Source organism: Merops nubicus, unplaced genomic scaffold, assembly GCF_000691845.1.
Source record: "Merops nubicus isolate BGI_N331 unplaced genomic scaffold, ASM69184v1 scaffold22024, whole genome shotgun sequence".
Lineage (NCBI taxonomy): Eukaryota > Metazoa > Chordata > Aves > Coraciiformes > Meropidae > Merops > Merops nubicus.
This window is the reverse complement of record NW_008603861.1, coordinates 7,354-24,874: the sequence shown is the minus strand read 5'-3', so window position 1 is coordinate 24,874 and position 17,521 is coordinate 7,354. Positions and strand designations below refer to the sequence as shown.

At 36.8% G+C, this 17,521-nt stretch overlaps 1 protein-coding gene across 1 annotated transcript in view; it reads right to left on the bottom strand.

The window, feature by feature from the left end:
* Positions 1–2,424: 2,424 nt before the first annotated feature.
* LOC103771533 (dynein heavy chain 5, axonemal-like) overlaps positions 2,425–17,521 on the bottom strand; it is a gene marked incomplete at its 3' end in the record, with an annotated part of 22,082 nt that continues 6,985 nt past the window's right edge. The window contains exons 6-16 of the mRNA XM_008938835.1: positions 17,106–17,259; positions 15,527–15,673; positions 13,612–13,808; positions 11,513–11,689; positions 10,813–11,017; positions 10,153–10,295; positions 7,964–8,098; positions 6,281–6,403; positions 5,010–5,223; positions 4,174–4,397; positions 2,425–2,620 (exon numbers count right to left, since the gene is read on the bottom strand). Coding sequence (XP_008937083.1) covers positions 2,425–2,620; positions 4,174–4,397; positions 5,010–5,223; positions 6,281–6,403; positions 7,964–8,098; positions 10,153–10,295; positions 10,813–11,017; positions 11,513–11,689; positions 13,612–13,808; positions 15,527–15,673; positions 17,106–17,259 — 1,915 coding nt within the window. The remainder of the gene's footprint in view (positions 2,621–4,173; positions 4,398–5,009; positions 5,224–6,280; positions 6,404–7,963; positions 8,099–10,152; positions 10,296–10,812; positions 11,018–11,512; positions 11,690–13,611; positions 13,809–15,526; positions 15,674–17,105; positions 17,260–17,521) is intronic.

Below are 17,521 nucleotides of genomic sequence, written 5' to 3'. Positions count from 1 at the left end.
CTCTTCCCCATCATCCAGTTCACTAATGAGGACGTTGAAGACGTTGACCCCTGAGGTACACCACCAGTTCCTGGCCTCCACCTAGACTTTGTGCCATTGAACACTAGCCTCTGAGCTCAGCCTTTTAGCCAATATCCATCTCGTCTCACTGCTCATCCAGCCCATACTTCATCAGCAAATATTAAAAACTTCATTGGAAGAGTGCCAGCAAGCAGACACCATAAAGTTTTTTTGTTTGGTTGGTTTTCCAAAAAAAAATTTTTATATTATAAAATAATAGTAGACAGTACAATTTTGCTCTTATTTACATGCAGCTAGCTCCATTAGTTTCATGATGTCATGATCTATATGCTGTAGAATATATTTTTCTAGTTACCATAAGTCAGTTGATACTAACAACTTGCTTTGCTAAGTCTCCTCTTACTTATTAAAGACATATATTATTCACAATATTATCTCTAACTGGTGGAATTCAAATCAATGAAATAAGTCATTCCAGTAAGGTATTTCCCTAATGTTTAGTAAAGCACTGGAAGTCAGTGGAAAGAGATGCAAAGGTGGGAAAAAAAGGAATCAATTTGTACTGTATTTAGAATAGTATCTATTATATTTTTCTCATTTCAATTTTTTCTCCATTTCCCTCTTGTGTATTTTTCTTCTACAAACTAGCAGTGGTCCAATAATCACAAAGCTTCCAAGAAAAAGAAATATGAAAAACAAAAAAAATGAGAAACCACCAAAACCCCACCACACACACATATAAAAACCAGTTAAAGGAAACTGCACTTTATCACAGAAAGAAATCTCACAAAATAAAGTGATTAATTCTCATTCAGCTGTCCTTTATACTGCCTTCTGTGTATGCCTGAAGTCACCCTAATTTCAGAATTCTTTAGCTCTGTATTGTTTCTGCATATATGAGCACTCCTTTAGATTATGACCTTCTTGAACTAACCAACTTGCAAAAACACTGGTTAAACAAAAGGAGTATTCCAGGTAGAAATAAATTTCTTATAAGTTGATTGAGACATTTAAACAGCTCAGCTATTGATAAAGAACTAATAAGAAATACAGCAAAGACTTAAACTGCAGCGATGTTTGTATAGTTTCAAACCATTTAAGAGAATTATCTAAGCTTAATTCTGTTCCTACAGTATTATTATTAATGTCAAAAGACAGCATGATCAATTACTACACTTAAGAAAGGGCAGGCATTTACATTATTTACAGAAGCTTCTTTAATCTCAAGATTCAGAATCACAGGTACCAAATGGTGTCAAAACTTTGAACAGTTTGAGAGTCTCAAAAACACAAGCAGTGCTACCAATTTCTATGAAACTAGGATCAAAAAGTTGTTGTTTGAGCTACTTCAGCTCAAGCTCTCGTATATTTATCTCAGGGAGAAACACTTTGTCACTGTACAACCCAGAGATATAGGGAGTATATGTAAATGTATCACTAACCTGAGTGTACTGTTATTTGAAGTTGATGTCAGATTTTTTTTAAAATATATTTAAGAGCTCAGAAAACCAGTTCCTGTTCTTATACATCCACCACAATGCGCAAGACTAAATTCCATTAATTAGAATTTTCACATTAAAAGTCACTCTTCACTATCTCAGTATGTATTCTGACTTAAATTTCGGTTAAGAATCTGCTTACTTCAGTTATCTAAGAAGAGATTTAAATGGCAATTGACCACTCATGTCAATCTTTTATCACCTCTGCTACCCATCACTACAATAATATGAGCACAGACAACTGAATCAACCAATGACTTAAATAATGACCTTCCCCAGAAAACAAATTGTTTTCTGTTCTTTGGCATCAACTACCAAATGTTCCTAGGTCACTTTAGCAAGGTCAGCGACATTTTTTTATTTAAAAAACACAAAGACATTGTTATAAGACATATGGACGATTCAAGAGGTTTTACTGGCACTGAGGAAATTTTGAAATAATACTCATTCGTTACAAAATCATGTACAGGCTATTTCCTAAGAAGTACTGGATTATCCCAGAGCCAGCATTGTTTCACCAGTTTTCTAGAGGACAGTAGCTAGAGTGTTATCCTTTATCTAGTACTGCAACCCCACCACTTCAAGTCATTCATATTACACTTTCAGAGTACTATAGACTCATGATCACTATATGGCAGCTTATTCTATCTACCACATTGATGGAAATAGAAGGGAGGGTCTCCTGTACAGACAACCTCGATGTAAATATGGGCTTAAAAATCTCATGGGTATAAACATGTGCCACAGCCAGTGACACAGACTACTTTCAAAGTCACTGGACAGAACAGTCATTCTGGATGCATAAACTCACTGCATTTTCAAGACATATTTCTATTAGCATCTATCTTATCATATCTCCTTCCCTATTCTTGCCATCTCCATGTATATCAGAGACCATATTTACCTGTTCTTTCAGGTGCATGCCTTAAGAAGTCAACAAAGAATGCATCAATTTCAGAATCCAGAAAAGCTCTTGTTTCTTTAAATTCCTCCTGAATGAGTTTTGCTGCAGCTATGTCAAACCAGCTTACATCTTCTGAGGTTGTGAAACGATCAGCAATAACACGCTTACATTCATGTTTCCAGAGTTTTATCAGTACCTACATTTAAAAAAAAAAAAAAATATGAAAAAAAGACCTTTTAGTCAGATTAGGCTTCCAACAAAGCTATGCCAATTTAAAAGTCACAGGGTCTTTAATTAATTTATTTTAAAATCATATTAACACTGGAAAGGAAAGTGTAGTATTTTGGGGTTTATTTGGGAAAGATACCTTGAGCTTCTCATTCTGCCCAATAGCATTTTAAGCTTACATTCAGATAACTGTGCAAAGAAACTTTAACCTCGCATTCCAAACTGCGGCATATTTACTGAATTAAGATTTTTTTTTTCCTTAGCCTTAAAACAATATCCACAACATGTTAACACATATTTATGCACTGATAAAACACTTTTAACTACCATTAAGTAGAAGGTGGGTGGAAATAATAGCATTATGGCATGAATAATTTCATGTCAAACACAGGCATCATTCCCTATACTATACTCAAAGTAGAGAGGAAAAAAAAAAAAAATGGTTTCTATTATTTTTTTTCTCCAGATTCAATATACCTTTAAAATCCTTTGGTTTTTAAATGAATGGAAAATGAAAATATACCAGGCTTTTAATCCTAGCAACACTTATTTTAATCCTACACTATCCACACAGTAGTAAAAAAAAATTCCAAGTACTCCTTGAAGATCTCGTTTCAGTCTACAGCTCTTTGTACAAATGACACACAGTATGTCACATATCAGAACTAATATTTATACAGATTTTCAGCAATTGTCTGTTATATTTCAAAAGGCATTAATTGAGAATATACATACATATAATCATCTTAGTACTGTATATTTTTAGCTTAATAAATTAAAATCAATTCTAAAATTTAAATTTTAGATGTAGTAGAATTTATTCAATAAACGGGGAACTACATTAAACATGAAGTGATTATATAACCCAAATTTGTAACAAATTTCCTGTGATTACCATAAACATTGCTTTTCCAGCACTTCATGTTTCAGTGCTCAGAACACTGAATGACATTTCCTTAAAATAATTAAAAAATAAATTATGCACAAAGTACTGAAGTTTTCTGGAATAGTGGTGGATTATGGGAAAAAAAAATAATCACTATGACTCATTACTACTTTTTCCTTTTAAGCCTTAAGCCAGAAATCATTTGTTACACAGATACTAGGCAGTGACTGAAAGTCTCAAGACACTAGCAGAAACAGTGGAAATGGTTTGGGTTTTTTTAAACAATAAATAACATTTTCATTTGGTTAAAATCAGGTCATTGCTTCTCATAACTTTCTTTGCTTGTTTCTTTCAATCAAATTAGTATTTGTCAGTAATAAAACATGTAGATAGAAGCAAATCCTCTCCTGTCAAAAGAAGCATTTTTTGTTATGAAGCAAAGTTGTCATTCCAGTTAGTCAAGATTTTACAGTGCCAAAATACCTTTGCCTCAAAAAAACACTGAAAAATTCCTTTAATAGAGAAATTCTATTTTTCTAAGGCAAACTCAAATGCCAAGAACTTAGATTCTTCATTCTCTTTGCTAAAATAATTATACACTAATTACAGCAAAGCCATTGATGTTCTATACTTACCTTTGGTTCATTGATCACTTCTGATGTAGTGTTCAGCATTCCTTGCCAAATCCTTGAGAGGTCTCGAAGGTTGAAGACATAATGAAACTTCGCTGGTGTGGGCAACATTTTTAGCTTGGTAATCTGCCACAGCCTGCGTGTCAGTGGAACCAATTTGGCCACTGTTTTCTTCACATCTTCTGAAAAGCCCCGCTCAATACAGTAGTGCCCTTCTCCAATAACACCTGTGGAAAAAAAATTGCCAAATGAAGGATTTTTCTAAGATACACTAGTTTAACACCAAGATCTATGATCTTCTTAAGTTTCTTTTTCTTTTTATAATCCCCAAAACCTTTTCCAATTTGTTGAAAAGTCTTTCCAGTCTTTATTCAAATCTTGATTCATCTGATCTTAACACCATTCTGCCACCACTTTACTGCGTATTTAGTTCTTAATTAGCTTCCATTAAAACTATTCTTTTTCCTATTAAAATAGCTTCCCCAGCCTTTGAATAGCTCATCTCTTCTCTGAAACCCCAATATGATCCTGCCGTTTGTGAAAATCTGGTCATTAGTTACTCATTCTTTGCAACAGTAGCAGCATAGCAGCTCTCCAGCCTTGTCACTAAAGCTAGGAATGGCCTTCATGCCATTCTTCCTAACACTTAGTGTATCAACAGACTCAGGGATTTGACTGGTCCTGAGTGATGACAGAAGGAAAAAGTGCTGGCAAGTAACTCAAGAGGGATAATAAGCCTCTGTTTTAATCATCATATTTATAAATAGAGGGATAAAGAAAAAAATCAACCAGTATTTTCAAAATCAACTACTATTTTCAAAAAGCGCATTTCCCTTTACCAAAAATTTTGTCAATGGACGAATTGGAAGGCAGAGTACAGTTGAACACAGAAAACTGTCTCTTGAGCCTCTGTGGAATATCATTGCGACCTCCCCCAGGGTGGATCATGGCAGCCAAAAACTGAACGTCCACAATGTTGGTAAATTCACCAGGCTTTTCCAGGTTATACAGTCCATTCTGCTCCATCAGCTGCCTAACTATCTCATTAGTGACCTGTAAAATAACCAAGTATTACATAACAGAATACTATACACACAACTGAATGAAATACAAAACATACTTAATGTACTTGAAATATCTAATAAAGTGTATACCATTACTTTCTCCCTCAAACCCCCGTTTATTTGCTTCAGGAGAAAAATGCACGGCTAGGAATAAGCACATTCAGATCGTTCTTTTCATTCATAATATCTATGGACAAAACTCCTGGGAGCAGAGAATCCTTATCTTAGAATTAATACTTCATACTTCAATTCGTCTCACTTGAGTGCTGCATGATTTCAAATATTGTTGTATTGGAAGTACTTCTCCCTTTTAACACAAAATTTCCTTTCCTTTCTGTTCTAATCAAGCCCAGACTGACTCATCTTCACATGTTGCAGTTGCCACCAAATATTTTGCTTAAATTTCCATGTGCAACAATCACAAACATGTTTTTTCAAGCTCCAAACACACAATTACTTCCATACAAAAGAATACAAGATTCCTTTCCTTAGCCATAAATGGCCCCCCTTGCTTTCTGTTTGACCGCCTGAAAACATTGTACAACTACACATCTCTACACATTCTAACATTTGTTTCCAAAGCAATACACTTCAAAACAATCTTGCAAATGTATGTTATGACTTCTTCCATTTTTTCTAGAGCAGAGAAGTCACTTCTTACCTCTCAGCATTCACAGTATTTTAATTATTGTCCACACAGACAGTTTCCTATCACAATTTGTATGCCAAAGATTTTTTTAATTACATTTTGTAATTTTATATGAATAAAAAATAAGTGTTGGTAGAAAACACTGTTAAAATTATGCAGGCATATTTTAAAGAGTACTTGAATTGCTTCTAGTAGTCAGCATATTTATCTTCAATTAATTCATTACAGTATAAAACTGGATGGGTTTTTCAAAATGTCTGTTTAAAAATTAAGCACTACATACCAAATTTACCCCCTACTTCCTGACTGAGAAGAGGAGCTGGTTGTAGCAAGGAAAGGTAGCAAGGAAAGAAACTAAGTATCTGTTACCTTCTTTTTTCTTCTTTTACAAACTAACCTGATCTCCCCATTCATTTATTATGGGCATATTCACATCATCAATGAAGACTGTCATCTTTTTGCCTGCAGGCGGACCGTAAGTTGTGCCCATGCGCTTGTCCACGTAACTTTCTATTGTACGCTGTTAAAAAGCAATTATTAGCATGGTTACAAAGAAATCTTCCTTCATACATGATTCAGTCTTCAAACATTGATAGTTTTACTCAGGAAGGTTTAGATAACACATCTGCTAGAAGTAATTGCACTATTTCAACAAGATTGTCTGAAATCTCATGCGATACAGCATTAAGCCGGTATCAGGTATAACAAATGTCTAGTGTAGACGACCATACCTAACTACTTCATAATTTTGAAGCCATTTCAAACATCTTTCATTTTACTCATTTAGCAGCAAAATGTTTACTAGCAGTAAAGATTAAACTAATAATCTGTCAGATGTGAAAGACATGATTCTTAAAGACTTTTCCAGCAGACATCAATGTACTTCCTAAAAGCCTACTGTGAATATTAAACTCATGTACTTAGAGTTGATGAAGTAACTCTGCTCAGTAGTAGACCTAGCACCACTTTCCTTCCCATCATCTTTCCCTTGATACATTTCTTAAGGTCCAGGTTTTGTATCCTCTACACCAAGTGAAATCTCGCCTAACCATTCATAGTTATTCTTTAGCCCAAATCTAAATATTTGTGTTCCTACAGTCCTGTGCAGCAGCCTGAAAAACCTTCTTACACAAGTGGCATCAGTTAGACCAAAATTTTAGAAAGGCAGAGTAATTTCAAAGCACATGTGTCGTAACAGATGGTGCTTTAATATCAACTGTTATCAGAGGCTTGACTGGTAGAGTTGCACACCTATTTCAGATGTCTTGATTATCAACAGACTATCATCTATTACCAATAAATTTGACATGTATGTTATAAATACAGATGTACCAACACTACTTTTTGTTTCTGTAGCCCAAACAATAGAATGAAAAAACTAAGGAAAATAAGAACAAAATTACAAACTTGTGTATTAAATATGGTAATAGTTTCTTCTGTGCTATAGAGCTAGATGATAGATGATGCATCAAGCTTTTAGACAGCACACTTCTGATGACACCACAGGGCATACCAAACCACATTAAAAATATTTCCTGTATATATTGCCAGCAGGTTAAAGAAGCTCAAAATAATCCAAAGTAGCTCAGTAGAAATTTGGTCAACCAATACTGTTCAGGATTTAAGCATTCATAGCTCTATTTAGAGCAGCTGCACCGCATGTGTGACTTCCTCAATGAGGAATTTAATTTACTGAAATTTAAATTGCAGACAGCACGCTTTTTATGACAGATTGTTGTGGGTAGCACTGATTTTACTCATGGCTTTTAGCAAAATCTGAGAGAAGTCACTGTCAGCTCAATCCAATTAGTGAGAACTGACACATTCGACATAAAAACATTAAATGTGATGAAGCAAATAATATGCATAGTATTGTAATAGTCCAAAACAGTTCAAACTGAAGAAGTTGAATATGGTTTTTACGGAAGTCTTTTAGATCCTGTGTTAGGACACTTAGTCCTTTTCAGCAGCTTTTCTTGTTCAACTGAACAAAGCATTTTCAGAAGCATCCTTGTGGCAAATTTTCAGAACAAACTCTGAATGCCATCATGTTGTATTAGATATGGGATGACTACTATACCTGGAAAATTAGTGGGGTAGTTGCAGACGAAAAATTTAAACTCTTTGCCATGTGGCTTTCGGGGTTATATTTTGACATAAAACCTTTGACGATAACAGTCTTTGCAGTTCCTTGCTCACCGATTAGTAGGACAGCCTAGACAAAGACAATACCAAAATAAGGCAAAACACAACAGCTGGGTGTCTTGGCAAAGCCTCAGCCATCTCATTTAGCATTTAAAATTAAATTAAACTAGATAATTAATGTAAAGTGAATTCTCAAGCAAGGGATGCATGGAAGTGAAATAGTTAATGTCTCAGACTTTTGCAGACCTCGCAAGCTAAAACATTTGCCGTTAATGGTTATGTCAGTCAGCACAATTTAGCTAACAAAAGAATGGGTTATTTGTAAAAGGAAATGATCATATGAAAAAGGATGTACCTTCTGGAGCCTCAATATCTGAAAGATTTCAAATGCTTTTGTTATTTACCATAGCCTGCTTATCTGACACAGTTCTGGTGACGATTGGGTTGCATCACCTACAGGTGCCCCCTCTCTACCAGTTACATGAAAAGTTTGCTTCTGCTCTGACCTAATCTCAGCTGTATCTACAGTTATTTCCACTACAGAAAGGATGGGTGAGGGTAAAACAGAAGACGAAGAAAAGTTCTGAAATAGCAAATATGCAAGAGTTCAAGTATAGTTCAAGTATGTTTCACAAACTCACAGACTGGAACAGGTTAGAAAGGACCCATAGAGATCATCTAATCCAATCTTCCTGTCAAAACAGATTCACCTAGAGCAGTTTGCACAGGTTGGTTTTGAAAGTCTTCAGAGAAGGAGACTCCACAACCTCTCTGGGCAGCCTGTTCCAGCACTCCAGCATGCTCACAGTAGAGAAGTGAGAAACTACTCACCTACTGAAGTGTAGGTGGAACTTCCTGGGGTCCAATTTGTGCCCATTGCCCCATGTCCTACCACTGAGCACCACTGAAAAGAGACTGGCCCCATCCTCTTGGCACTCATCCTTTAGATATTTATAAGCATTGATAAGATCCCCTCTCAGTCTCCAGGCTAAACAGACCAAAGAGTCCCCAGATCTTCCTCATAAGGCATATGCTCCAGTTCTTTAATCCATTCATTGGACTCTCTCCAGTAGTTCCTTGTCTCACTTGAACTGGGGAGCCCAGAGCTAGACACAATACTCCAGATGCAGCTTCATTAGACCAGAGTAGACAGGGACGAGAAATTCCCTCGACCTGCTGGTGACACTCTTAGTGCACCCCAAGATACCATTTGCCTTCTTGGCTACAAGAGCACACTGCTGGCTCATGGTGAACTTGTTGTCCACCAGGACTCCCAGGTGCCTCTCCACAAAGGTTCTTTCCAGCAGGTAAGCTCCTATACTGGTGCATGGGGTTATTCCTCCCCAGGTGCAGGACCCTACACTTGCCCTCGTTGAACTTAATGAAGTTCCCCTCCGTCCAGTTCTCCAGCCTGTCCAGATCTTGGCTGAACGGCAGCACAGCCTTCTCGTGTATCATCCACTCCTCCCAGTTCTGTATCACCAGCAAACTTGCTGAAGGTCTGCTCTGTCACTTCATCCAGGTTATTTATTAATATGTCAAACAAGACTGGACCCAGTACTGACCCCTGGGGAACACCACTAGCAACAGGCCTCCAAACAGACTCTGTGCCACCCATCACAACTCCCTGAGCAATGTCACTCAGCCAGTTCTCAATCCATTTCACTGTCTACTCATCTAACCCACACTTCCTGAGCTTACCTATGAGGATGTTATGGAAGACAGTGTCTAAAGCCTTACTGAAGTCAAGGTTGACAACGTTCACTGCTGTTTCCTCATCTACCCAGCCAGTCATGCTGTCATAGAAGGCTATGAGATTGGCCAGGCATAATTTCCCCTTGGTAAATCCATGCTGACCACTCCTGAGAACCTTCTTTCCTCCACATGCTTAGAGATACCTCCAGAATGAGCAGCTCCATCACCTTTCCAGGGATAGAGGTGAGGCTGAATGGCCTGTAATTTCCTGGGTCCTGCTTCTTGCCCATATCTACATGAATGTAGCTCCTAGAATCACCATTTTATATTTAAAAAATTAAGGTCTTCCTTTTGGATAATATAATCTTCCACTTCTAATTAAAAAATTTATCCTGTGTATCATTTAGAGGTGAAATATAAAAAAAGTACCTTCCCCTGTTTCGCAATTGTTTCAATAAGGAAATCCGTTCTCACATTGTCGACATTAGGCACAAGAATGGAGCCATACTCTGGAGTGCTGCTACTTGGATATGCATACTCTCCAACCTGTGCATTCCAGTGCATCCATTCACCTAATAAGAAAGAAAGTTAACATTTTAGAAATACAAGGCAGTGTCACTTCTTTTAGTTTCCATTGATCTGACTCATCTGTCAGTGTCTCTATCTCACATATAGAAATCCCACTCTGTAAATTCATAACAAAATTATAGAACCATATAATCTTAGATTCTTTCAGGTTGAAACTAAGAGGCTTACTCCTCTTTCCTATATACATTATGACACAGACCAGGCTTGTCTATTTTTGTTCACTTGACAATTCATCAGCACAAAGTCCATGCAGCATTCTATAGCACTACATGCACATTCTGATTTCTCACAGGAAACAAGCACCACCAGTAAAGGGTAGCTTTATACACTTTATACAACACCACCAGTAAAGGGTAGCTGCAAAACAAAGCTTGCTAAGGAACACAAAAGAATGTAAACTATAAAAAATAAATAAATAAGTTATGAATTAATTTTCTGAAGGAAACGATTTTTAAATTAATTTTAAAGTTTTATCCCACACCATCCAGCTGGGTTACTAACCATCAGATGCCACATAGTAATCAAACATGGTATCTTCACTGCCTTCAGGGATACAGGGAAGATCAAGTTTTATTGTTGCATGGTTTCGAAGCCAGTGCTCCATTTTGCATCTGTCTCCCAGTTCTAGCACTGCTCCTACACTCCACATGAGAGAGAAGACGTACAGCCTTTCCAAGTATTTTGGAATCAGTTCCCCTCCTTGCTCCTGAAGGATTGAGTTAGGTATTTATTTTCAGTAGTCTGAAAATTCTACTTGATAATCATTAATAACATCAGGTTAAAAGTCCTCAGTCATGTTTAAATTTACTGATGCCTTCATCAATGAGCAGATAGTATCAATATCAAGTAGACCACAAAATACAGAAAAGCACCCTGAACATATCACTTCCAATCACCCATTACAGTATTTCATCTATTAAAGTTCTAGTCCATAATCTGCTAACAATTGATGAAAAAAAAACTGAAGACAGCCCACTGATCCACGCTACACGACAGTGTTTAACATCAAATGCAAATGTGAAAGAGGGCACATTAAAGCTATTACTTTCTAAACAAAAGAAAAGGCTATTCCTTACTCAACTGCATCTTCATTTATATTCCAAGTCATCAACGGATATCCTCTCTACATAACCCCATGGGTTAAAATTATCTGCATTAGATTAACTACATATAAAAAAAAAAAGAAATCCACTGACTTTACCTTAGGTGGGATAAGACCCTGTAGCATATTAATGCTCTGCATAATCACAAAGGCTTCCAACATCTCAGTCTTGCATTGCAGAGACTGACTGCTGAAGCGGTGTAAGTCTGGGAACGATGAAGAATACAGCTGGCGTAGGATTTCGGCTTCCTGCCAGGAACGTCCTTTCAAAAATCCCTGTTAGAAAGCACAGTGAGACAATAAATATAGTTCCCAATGCAGGTATCTGTAAATCCAACTCTGGTAATTCAAAAGGTCCGGCAAGCATGGAAAGTTGTTTTCTTTTGGGGGGCTCAGATTCCCTGCCTGTTGGGCGTAATTCCTACTGCACATTAAAGATTGATATGGAAGGGGAAAAAAGCACTTTGAAGTTTTCAGCAACACAAGATTAGTTCTTTCCAATTATTTTTTAATCACAACGGTTGTTTTAATAAACAATTTTTTTAAAAAAATTAAAATACCTATTTTGTAAGATCATAGAACAGAATTTGTTCTTTAATGCCTTTAGCTTAAAGTAACCTGCTTCTTTGAGTTACCCATAAGTTCTCTGTCATCTGTGTGGCAGAATGCTTCTCATTATCATCCCATGAATTCATTTCCTACATAAAATACCCTCATCAGCCAAACCTTTCCAGATTCTTCTCCAAAATTTAAACCAAAATTTGACACAAGTTGAAATTAAATAAATTCCATTTAAACAGAAGAAAAAAACCACTGCTGCTCTTGATGTTGTGAGGGTGGTCAAATACCATAACAGGCTTCTCAGTGAGCTTCTGGAACCTCCATCTCAAAACTCAACAGAACACAGACCTGGGCAACCCACTGCAGTTGACTCTGCTTTGAGTTCAGTGTGTCCAACTACACAATCTCCAGAGGCCCATTCCAACCTCAACTATTTTGTGCTTCTGTGATTCTTTTCTACACTTCTACCTTAATAATCTTTTGAAACACTATCTTTTCCTCCCCAAAATAAAACAACTATTGGACTAATGACAAATAGGAGATATATGAAAAAGCTTTCAAGAAAAATATAGGTGGAAAACAAACTGCAAACAATTGGCAAGTGAGCCCTCCCTCTCCTTTGTCTCGACCCTCAAGCCTTCTGTTGTATTTTCTCCTCTTCATCCCCCTGGAGCAGGGTAGGAGTCAGTGAGCAGCTGTGTGGTCACTTTGCTGTCAGCTGGGTGGGCTTAAGCCATGACTTAGGGGCTGCCAGGTAGTTGGTATTTTGACAACTGACTGTTCTTCAATTGCATAAAATACCTTGAATGGCAAATTTGTCCCAAAATGAAATATCCATGTTTTAAAAAGTGTCACATGTTGACTATGTTCCTGAAAAAAAATTACATTACTCTGTCTCGTATGAACTACCAGAAATATTGCTATATTAAATACTGATCTATAAGTTTATATAGTGTAAAAGCTATCTCATAGAATCATAGAGGTTGGAAGGGACCTCAAAAGATCATGTAGTCCAACCCCCCTGCCAGAGCAGGGTCACCTAGAGTACATCACACAGGAAGGCGTCCAGGCGGGTTTTGAATGTCTCCAGTGAAGGAGACTCCACAACCTCTCTGGGCAGCCTGTTCCAGTGCTCCGGCACCCTCACAGGAAAAAAATTTTTTCTGATATTCACCTTGAACCTCCTATGCTCCAATTTGCACCCATTACCCCTTGTCCTATCACAGGTCAACACTGAAAAAAGCTTAATTCCATCTTCCTGACACTCACCCCTTACATATTTGTAAACATTGATGAGGTCCCCCCTCAGTCTCCTTTTCTCCAGGCTAAAGAGCCCCAGCTCCCTCAGCCTTTCCTCATAAGGGAGATGCTCCACTCCCCTAATCATCTTTGTAGCCCTACGCTGGACTCTCTCCAGCAGCTCCCTGTCCTTCCTGAACTGAGGGGCCCAGAACTGGACACAATATTCCAGATGCGGTCTCACCAATGCAGAATAGCAAAAGTCACAACATTAGGTCCTGAAGTAACAACAGCAAAGTATTGAATATATGAGTAAAACTTCCAACATGTAATCAATCACTTAGCTATTGTACCTCAAGGATAGGGCTCCAGTTGAGAACTGATGAGCTCATGAATACCATCCCATTCCTCGAAACCGTTGCTGGAGAAGCATTATCAATATTATCAGGTTCAAAGACTATTTTGCAATTTGGTGCCATAGGTATCCGATCTCCATTTGCTAGTGTTAGAGTTCTGTTATCATCCAGGACAGAATTAAGGTTCTCAATCCAAATAGCATCAACAGGACCATCAAGAACTATCCAGATATGGTCACCTATAATCCAAAATAACAAATAAAAATATCTATGAAGGAAGGTCTATTTTCCTTCAATAAATTCTGAAATTCTGAATCCACAGACAGAGCTAGAGTCTCAGATTTTAATACAATTACCATTTCCACCACTCAATTTCAGTTAAGTACTTCAATTCATCCCCTATTGATAGTAATCATCCATTGCTCAGTATATAGTGTCAGGAGCTAATAATACTCTGAAACAGTTTTATGGATCCAGTCTTCATTGTCGTAATACATTATGTTTATTTTGACTTACATAAAATAACATCAAGATACAAACGATATATCTATTTAAAATCACCACTCATTTCCAAAGAGTTTGTGTAAATATAGCAAGATTAAATGGAAGGTACACTTGAAAATCCCTCTTTCAAATAGCATAAGTAAAGGAGGCACATTAGGGGAAGAATATTGTTTATTCTCCAGCTTGTAGTTTTTCTCTCTCTTTCCATTTAGTAACAGAAACGTATCTTAAAGACTGCAGCTGTTTCCTAGGAGGATCTGGGTCTGTCCTGCTCACCTCACATGGCTTCTGAGCAACAGGGCCTGGCTGGAAAGGGATCTCCTGTTGGCTTCTGGCTCCCTATCCCTCTGGCATTCCTATGCCAGCTCTGCTGTGCTTTGCTAGACAGCCCTTTAGTCGGACACGGTCCCACTCTCATTTGCCTTCAGAGTTAGTCTTTACAATCCAGGCCGAGGTGGCTTGGTGCGTGCCTAGCTATGAACTAAGAAAATTCTACATGAGAAACTTTCTCGTCTCTGAAATAAACAGTTCTATATTTAGAGGCTTATCATAGCTACAGTGCAGGCATCTCAGGCACAGATAGACTGGAGTTCACTTCACAAAGAGACCTTACCGAAGTGTTGCAAACAGTGAATCTGAGGAAGTCATGTGAGTGTAATATTTCATGTTGATGGGAAAAGTAGAAAAATTAACAGTTAATGCTGTGCTACATTCTCAAGGGTGTTGTTTTTCTAGATTTGAAACAAAAGCAACAAAAAACCAAAAATATTTTCTGATTTAAAAATATCTGTATTGTTAAAGACTAAGAATTTTGTATGAAATTGACAGTGCAACAAACGCTAGGATTTCCCCTTTTCCCCACCCCTCGTTAGACCTTAAGGCCTATTGAAAGGTCACATACTAATAATCAGACAAAACAAGGAAGAACCCCTCTAGCACCAAACCACCAAGGCCTTTCTTTTAGTTAATACAAATGTAAATATAAGCCAGTATTATTTTAGGCAGAAATGGGTTGCCTATATTGAGTTATCTACTGCTATTTGAGATGAACTATATGTGCAGGTCTAGCAGGTATGACACAAAGGAGATCCACAGCCTTCCAGTGTGGCTGCTGGAGACCAGGTGGAAATCCTGACAGCACCAACATTTCTTATAGTATAGCAATGTCAGAGGAACAGATTTTTTATCTTCCACTTTTCTTCCATACAAGGGCCTATCATTTGAAAGAAAGGGATCAGAAAATTTAGTGAAACAGTATTTGCTACACAATTTGAACACAAAGCTTTTAGAATAGAGACTATACAATAGACAGAAGTTCCTGAGGCAATATACCAATGCTTCCATGTAAGTAAAAAAAAAAAAAGCTAAAATAAAATGTAAAAATCTGCTAAAGTGCTTTAGAGAGATGTCATGCCTCTTTTTTTGTTTTGGAGGGAATCACTTGTCATTATACCTTTTTTTGCTCTTAAGGTTTTTCTCCAGAGTGTTGAAAATATTCCATCTGTCCAATCATTTGTTGCCACATCAAGATGGCCAAACATTTGCGGAGCAGTTATAGCTTTAGGATTCATTCTCATCTCACGATGCGGTTGTCCACAATCTGTGAAGGCAAATCATCAGTTAGTTTTGGTATTTCTTTTCAATAGTGAGAGAGCATTGACAAATTCAAAATCATTACATCCAAATATAATGGTTAATGCAAATTAAACCGTACAAGAAGTTGTATATTTACTTGGAAAACTTATCGCTTGCCATACATTAATATTTGTTAATTCAAGCCATCAAAATTTAAAGTAGATCAACATTCTGAAACTTTTGAAACTACAATTCACATTTCATAGATTCATTTGGAACAGAAGAGCAGCAAGATGAAACTTATTCAAGGTTTAGTTTAATATTTCAAAGGCTCATCAAACAAGAGAGTTTTAAAGCCTTTGGTTTTGATGCACTTTTTAGAAATCTAATGACTACCAGGCAGACAGTCCATGCACAACTGAATGGGGTTTGGTTTACCCCATTGTGTACTTGCATACATCTTGGAACAGGTAAAGTACACTAACATGTAAGATAGAAGCCTGGCAAATCACACAGTTTTACATTTAATGAGGTTATGCCAGAAGATCAGCTGCAAAATAAGTACTGTGGCAGATTTATCTTGGTAGTAATTCACAGCTAAGTGCTACAGAAATATAGGAAAATAGTATAATGCAACTATCTGTTCTTTCTGCTTTTTTCTTTCCCTAAATGGAACAGTCATTTACACTACAATGTAGAGCTCACAATGTTTTTTGAGCACACTAATGTACTGCACGTTGGAGAAACCAGCCAAACCATTTTTTACAGAAACTACCCATATCTGGAAAATTGCATAAGCAGCCTACTGGAGCCTGTGAAACGGGGTAACACACGACTACTTCAAAGGATAAGTTTTTTCTCCCTCAGCTATAAGCTTTTAGTTTAATAAGATAAAATAGACATTCATCCACTAGTATTTGTAGAAATACAGAAGACAAAAACACATACTCCTCAAGCACCCATCCAGGACACAAAATTAGTAACTCTGGAGACTTGTCACTGCCTAAACTATCTCCTAGAAGCAATACATGATACAAGTAGTTATTTTATACTGCAGGTAAAGACCCTGTCTTGTGAATTGCATTCAAAAAGGACTAAATGCTTATGATTAAGGGAAGTTTTCAGCATTACCTCAGTCAAACCTGGAAGATGCTTTAATCTCTTGTTCAAGCTGTCTACCCAGACACTATTTCTCTTTCCCAATTGTTTCTAGAATAAGAACTTCTCTGGTATAAGCATCATAATATAGAAAATATGTATTATAAGACTTTGAATATCAGATGTTTTTAAGCTTTTAACAGATACTATCACAATATTTAGTATCACAACACAAACTGATTCTTCCAGTAATATAACCTCTTAGTGAAATAACTGAGGCTTTCTATGAAGCAACAACATGATTTGAAGTTTACAATATAATAGTTTAATAACAGCTTACAGTATAAATACTTATATACCTGTCATGGCTTTCATTAAAGTGTGGATGCAAGCAGTTTTTCCTGCACCACTAGGTCCTAGTGTCATCAATCCATGCCTCACTTTCTGGGTTTCAAAAAGCTGGATAACTTTCAGTTTCCAAGGAGGATGACAAACAAGTCCAGCTTCCTCCACCTACAGATAGTGACAGAAAAATTGCTACTATTTTAACACAGAAGATATTTTGATGCTTAAAATGAAAAAATAATAAATCTATATTCAGCAGAAGACAACATTCTTTGCAAAAGCTTTTTGTATATAAAAAACTGTTTGGAAACGAAGGAATATTTAGTATTCAAATGTACATTCATAAAAATAAAAGATAAACCATCTTTTTTTTTCTTTTTTTCTTTCAGCTCTTCTTGGGGTGAAAATATCATTTTAAGGAAAAACCAAG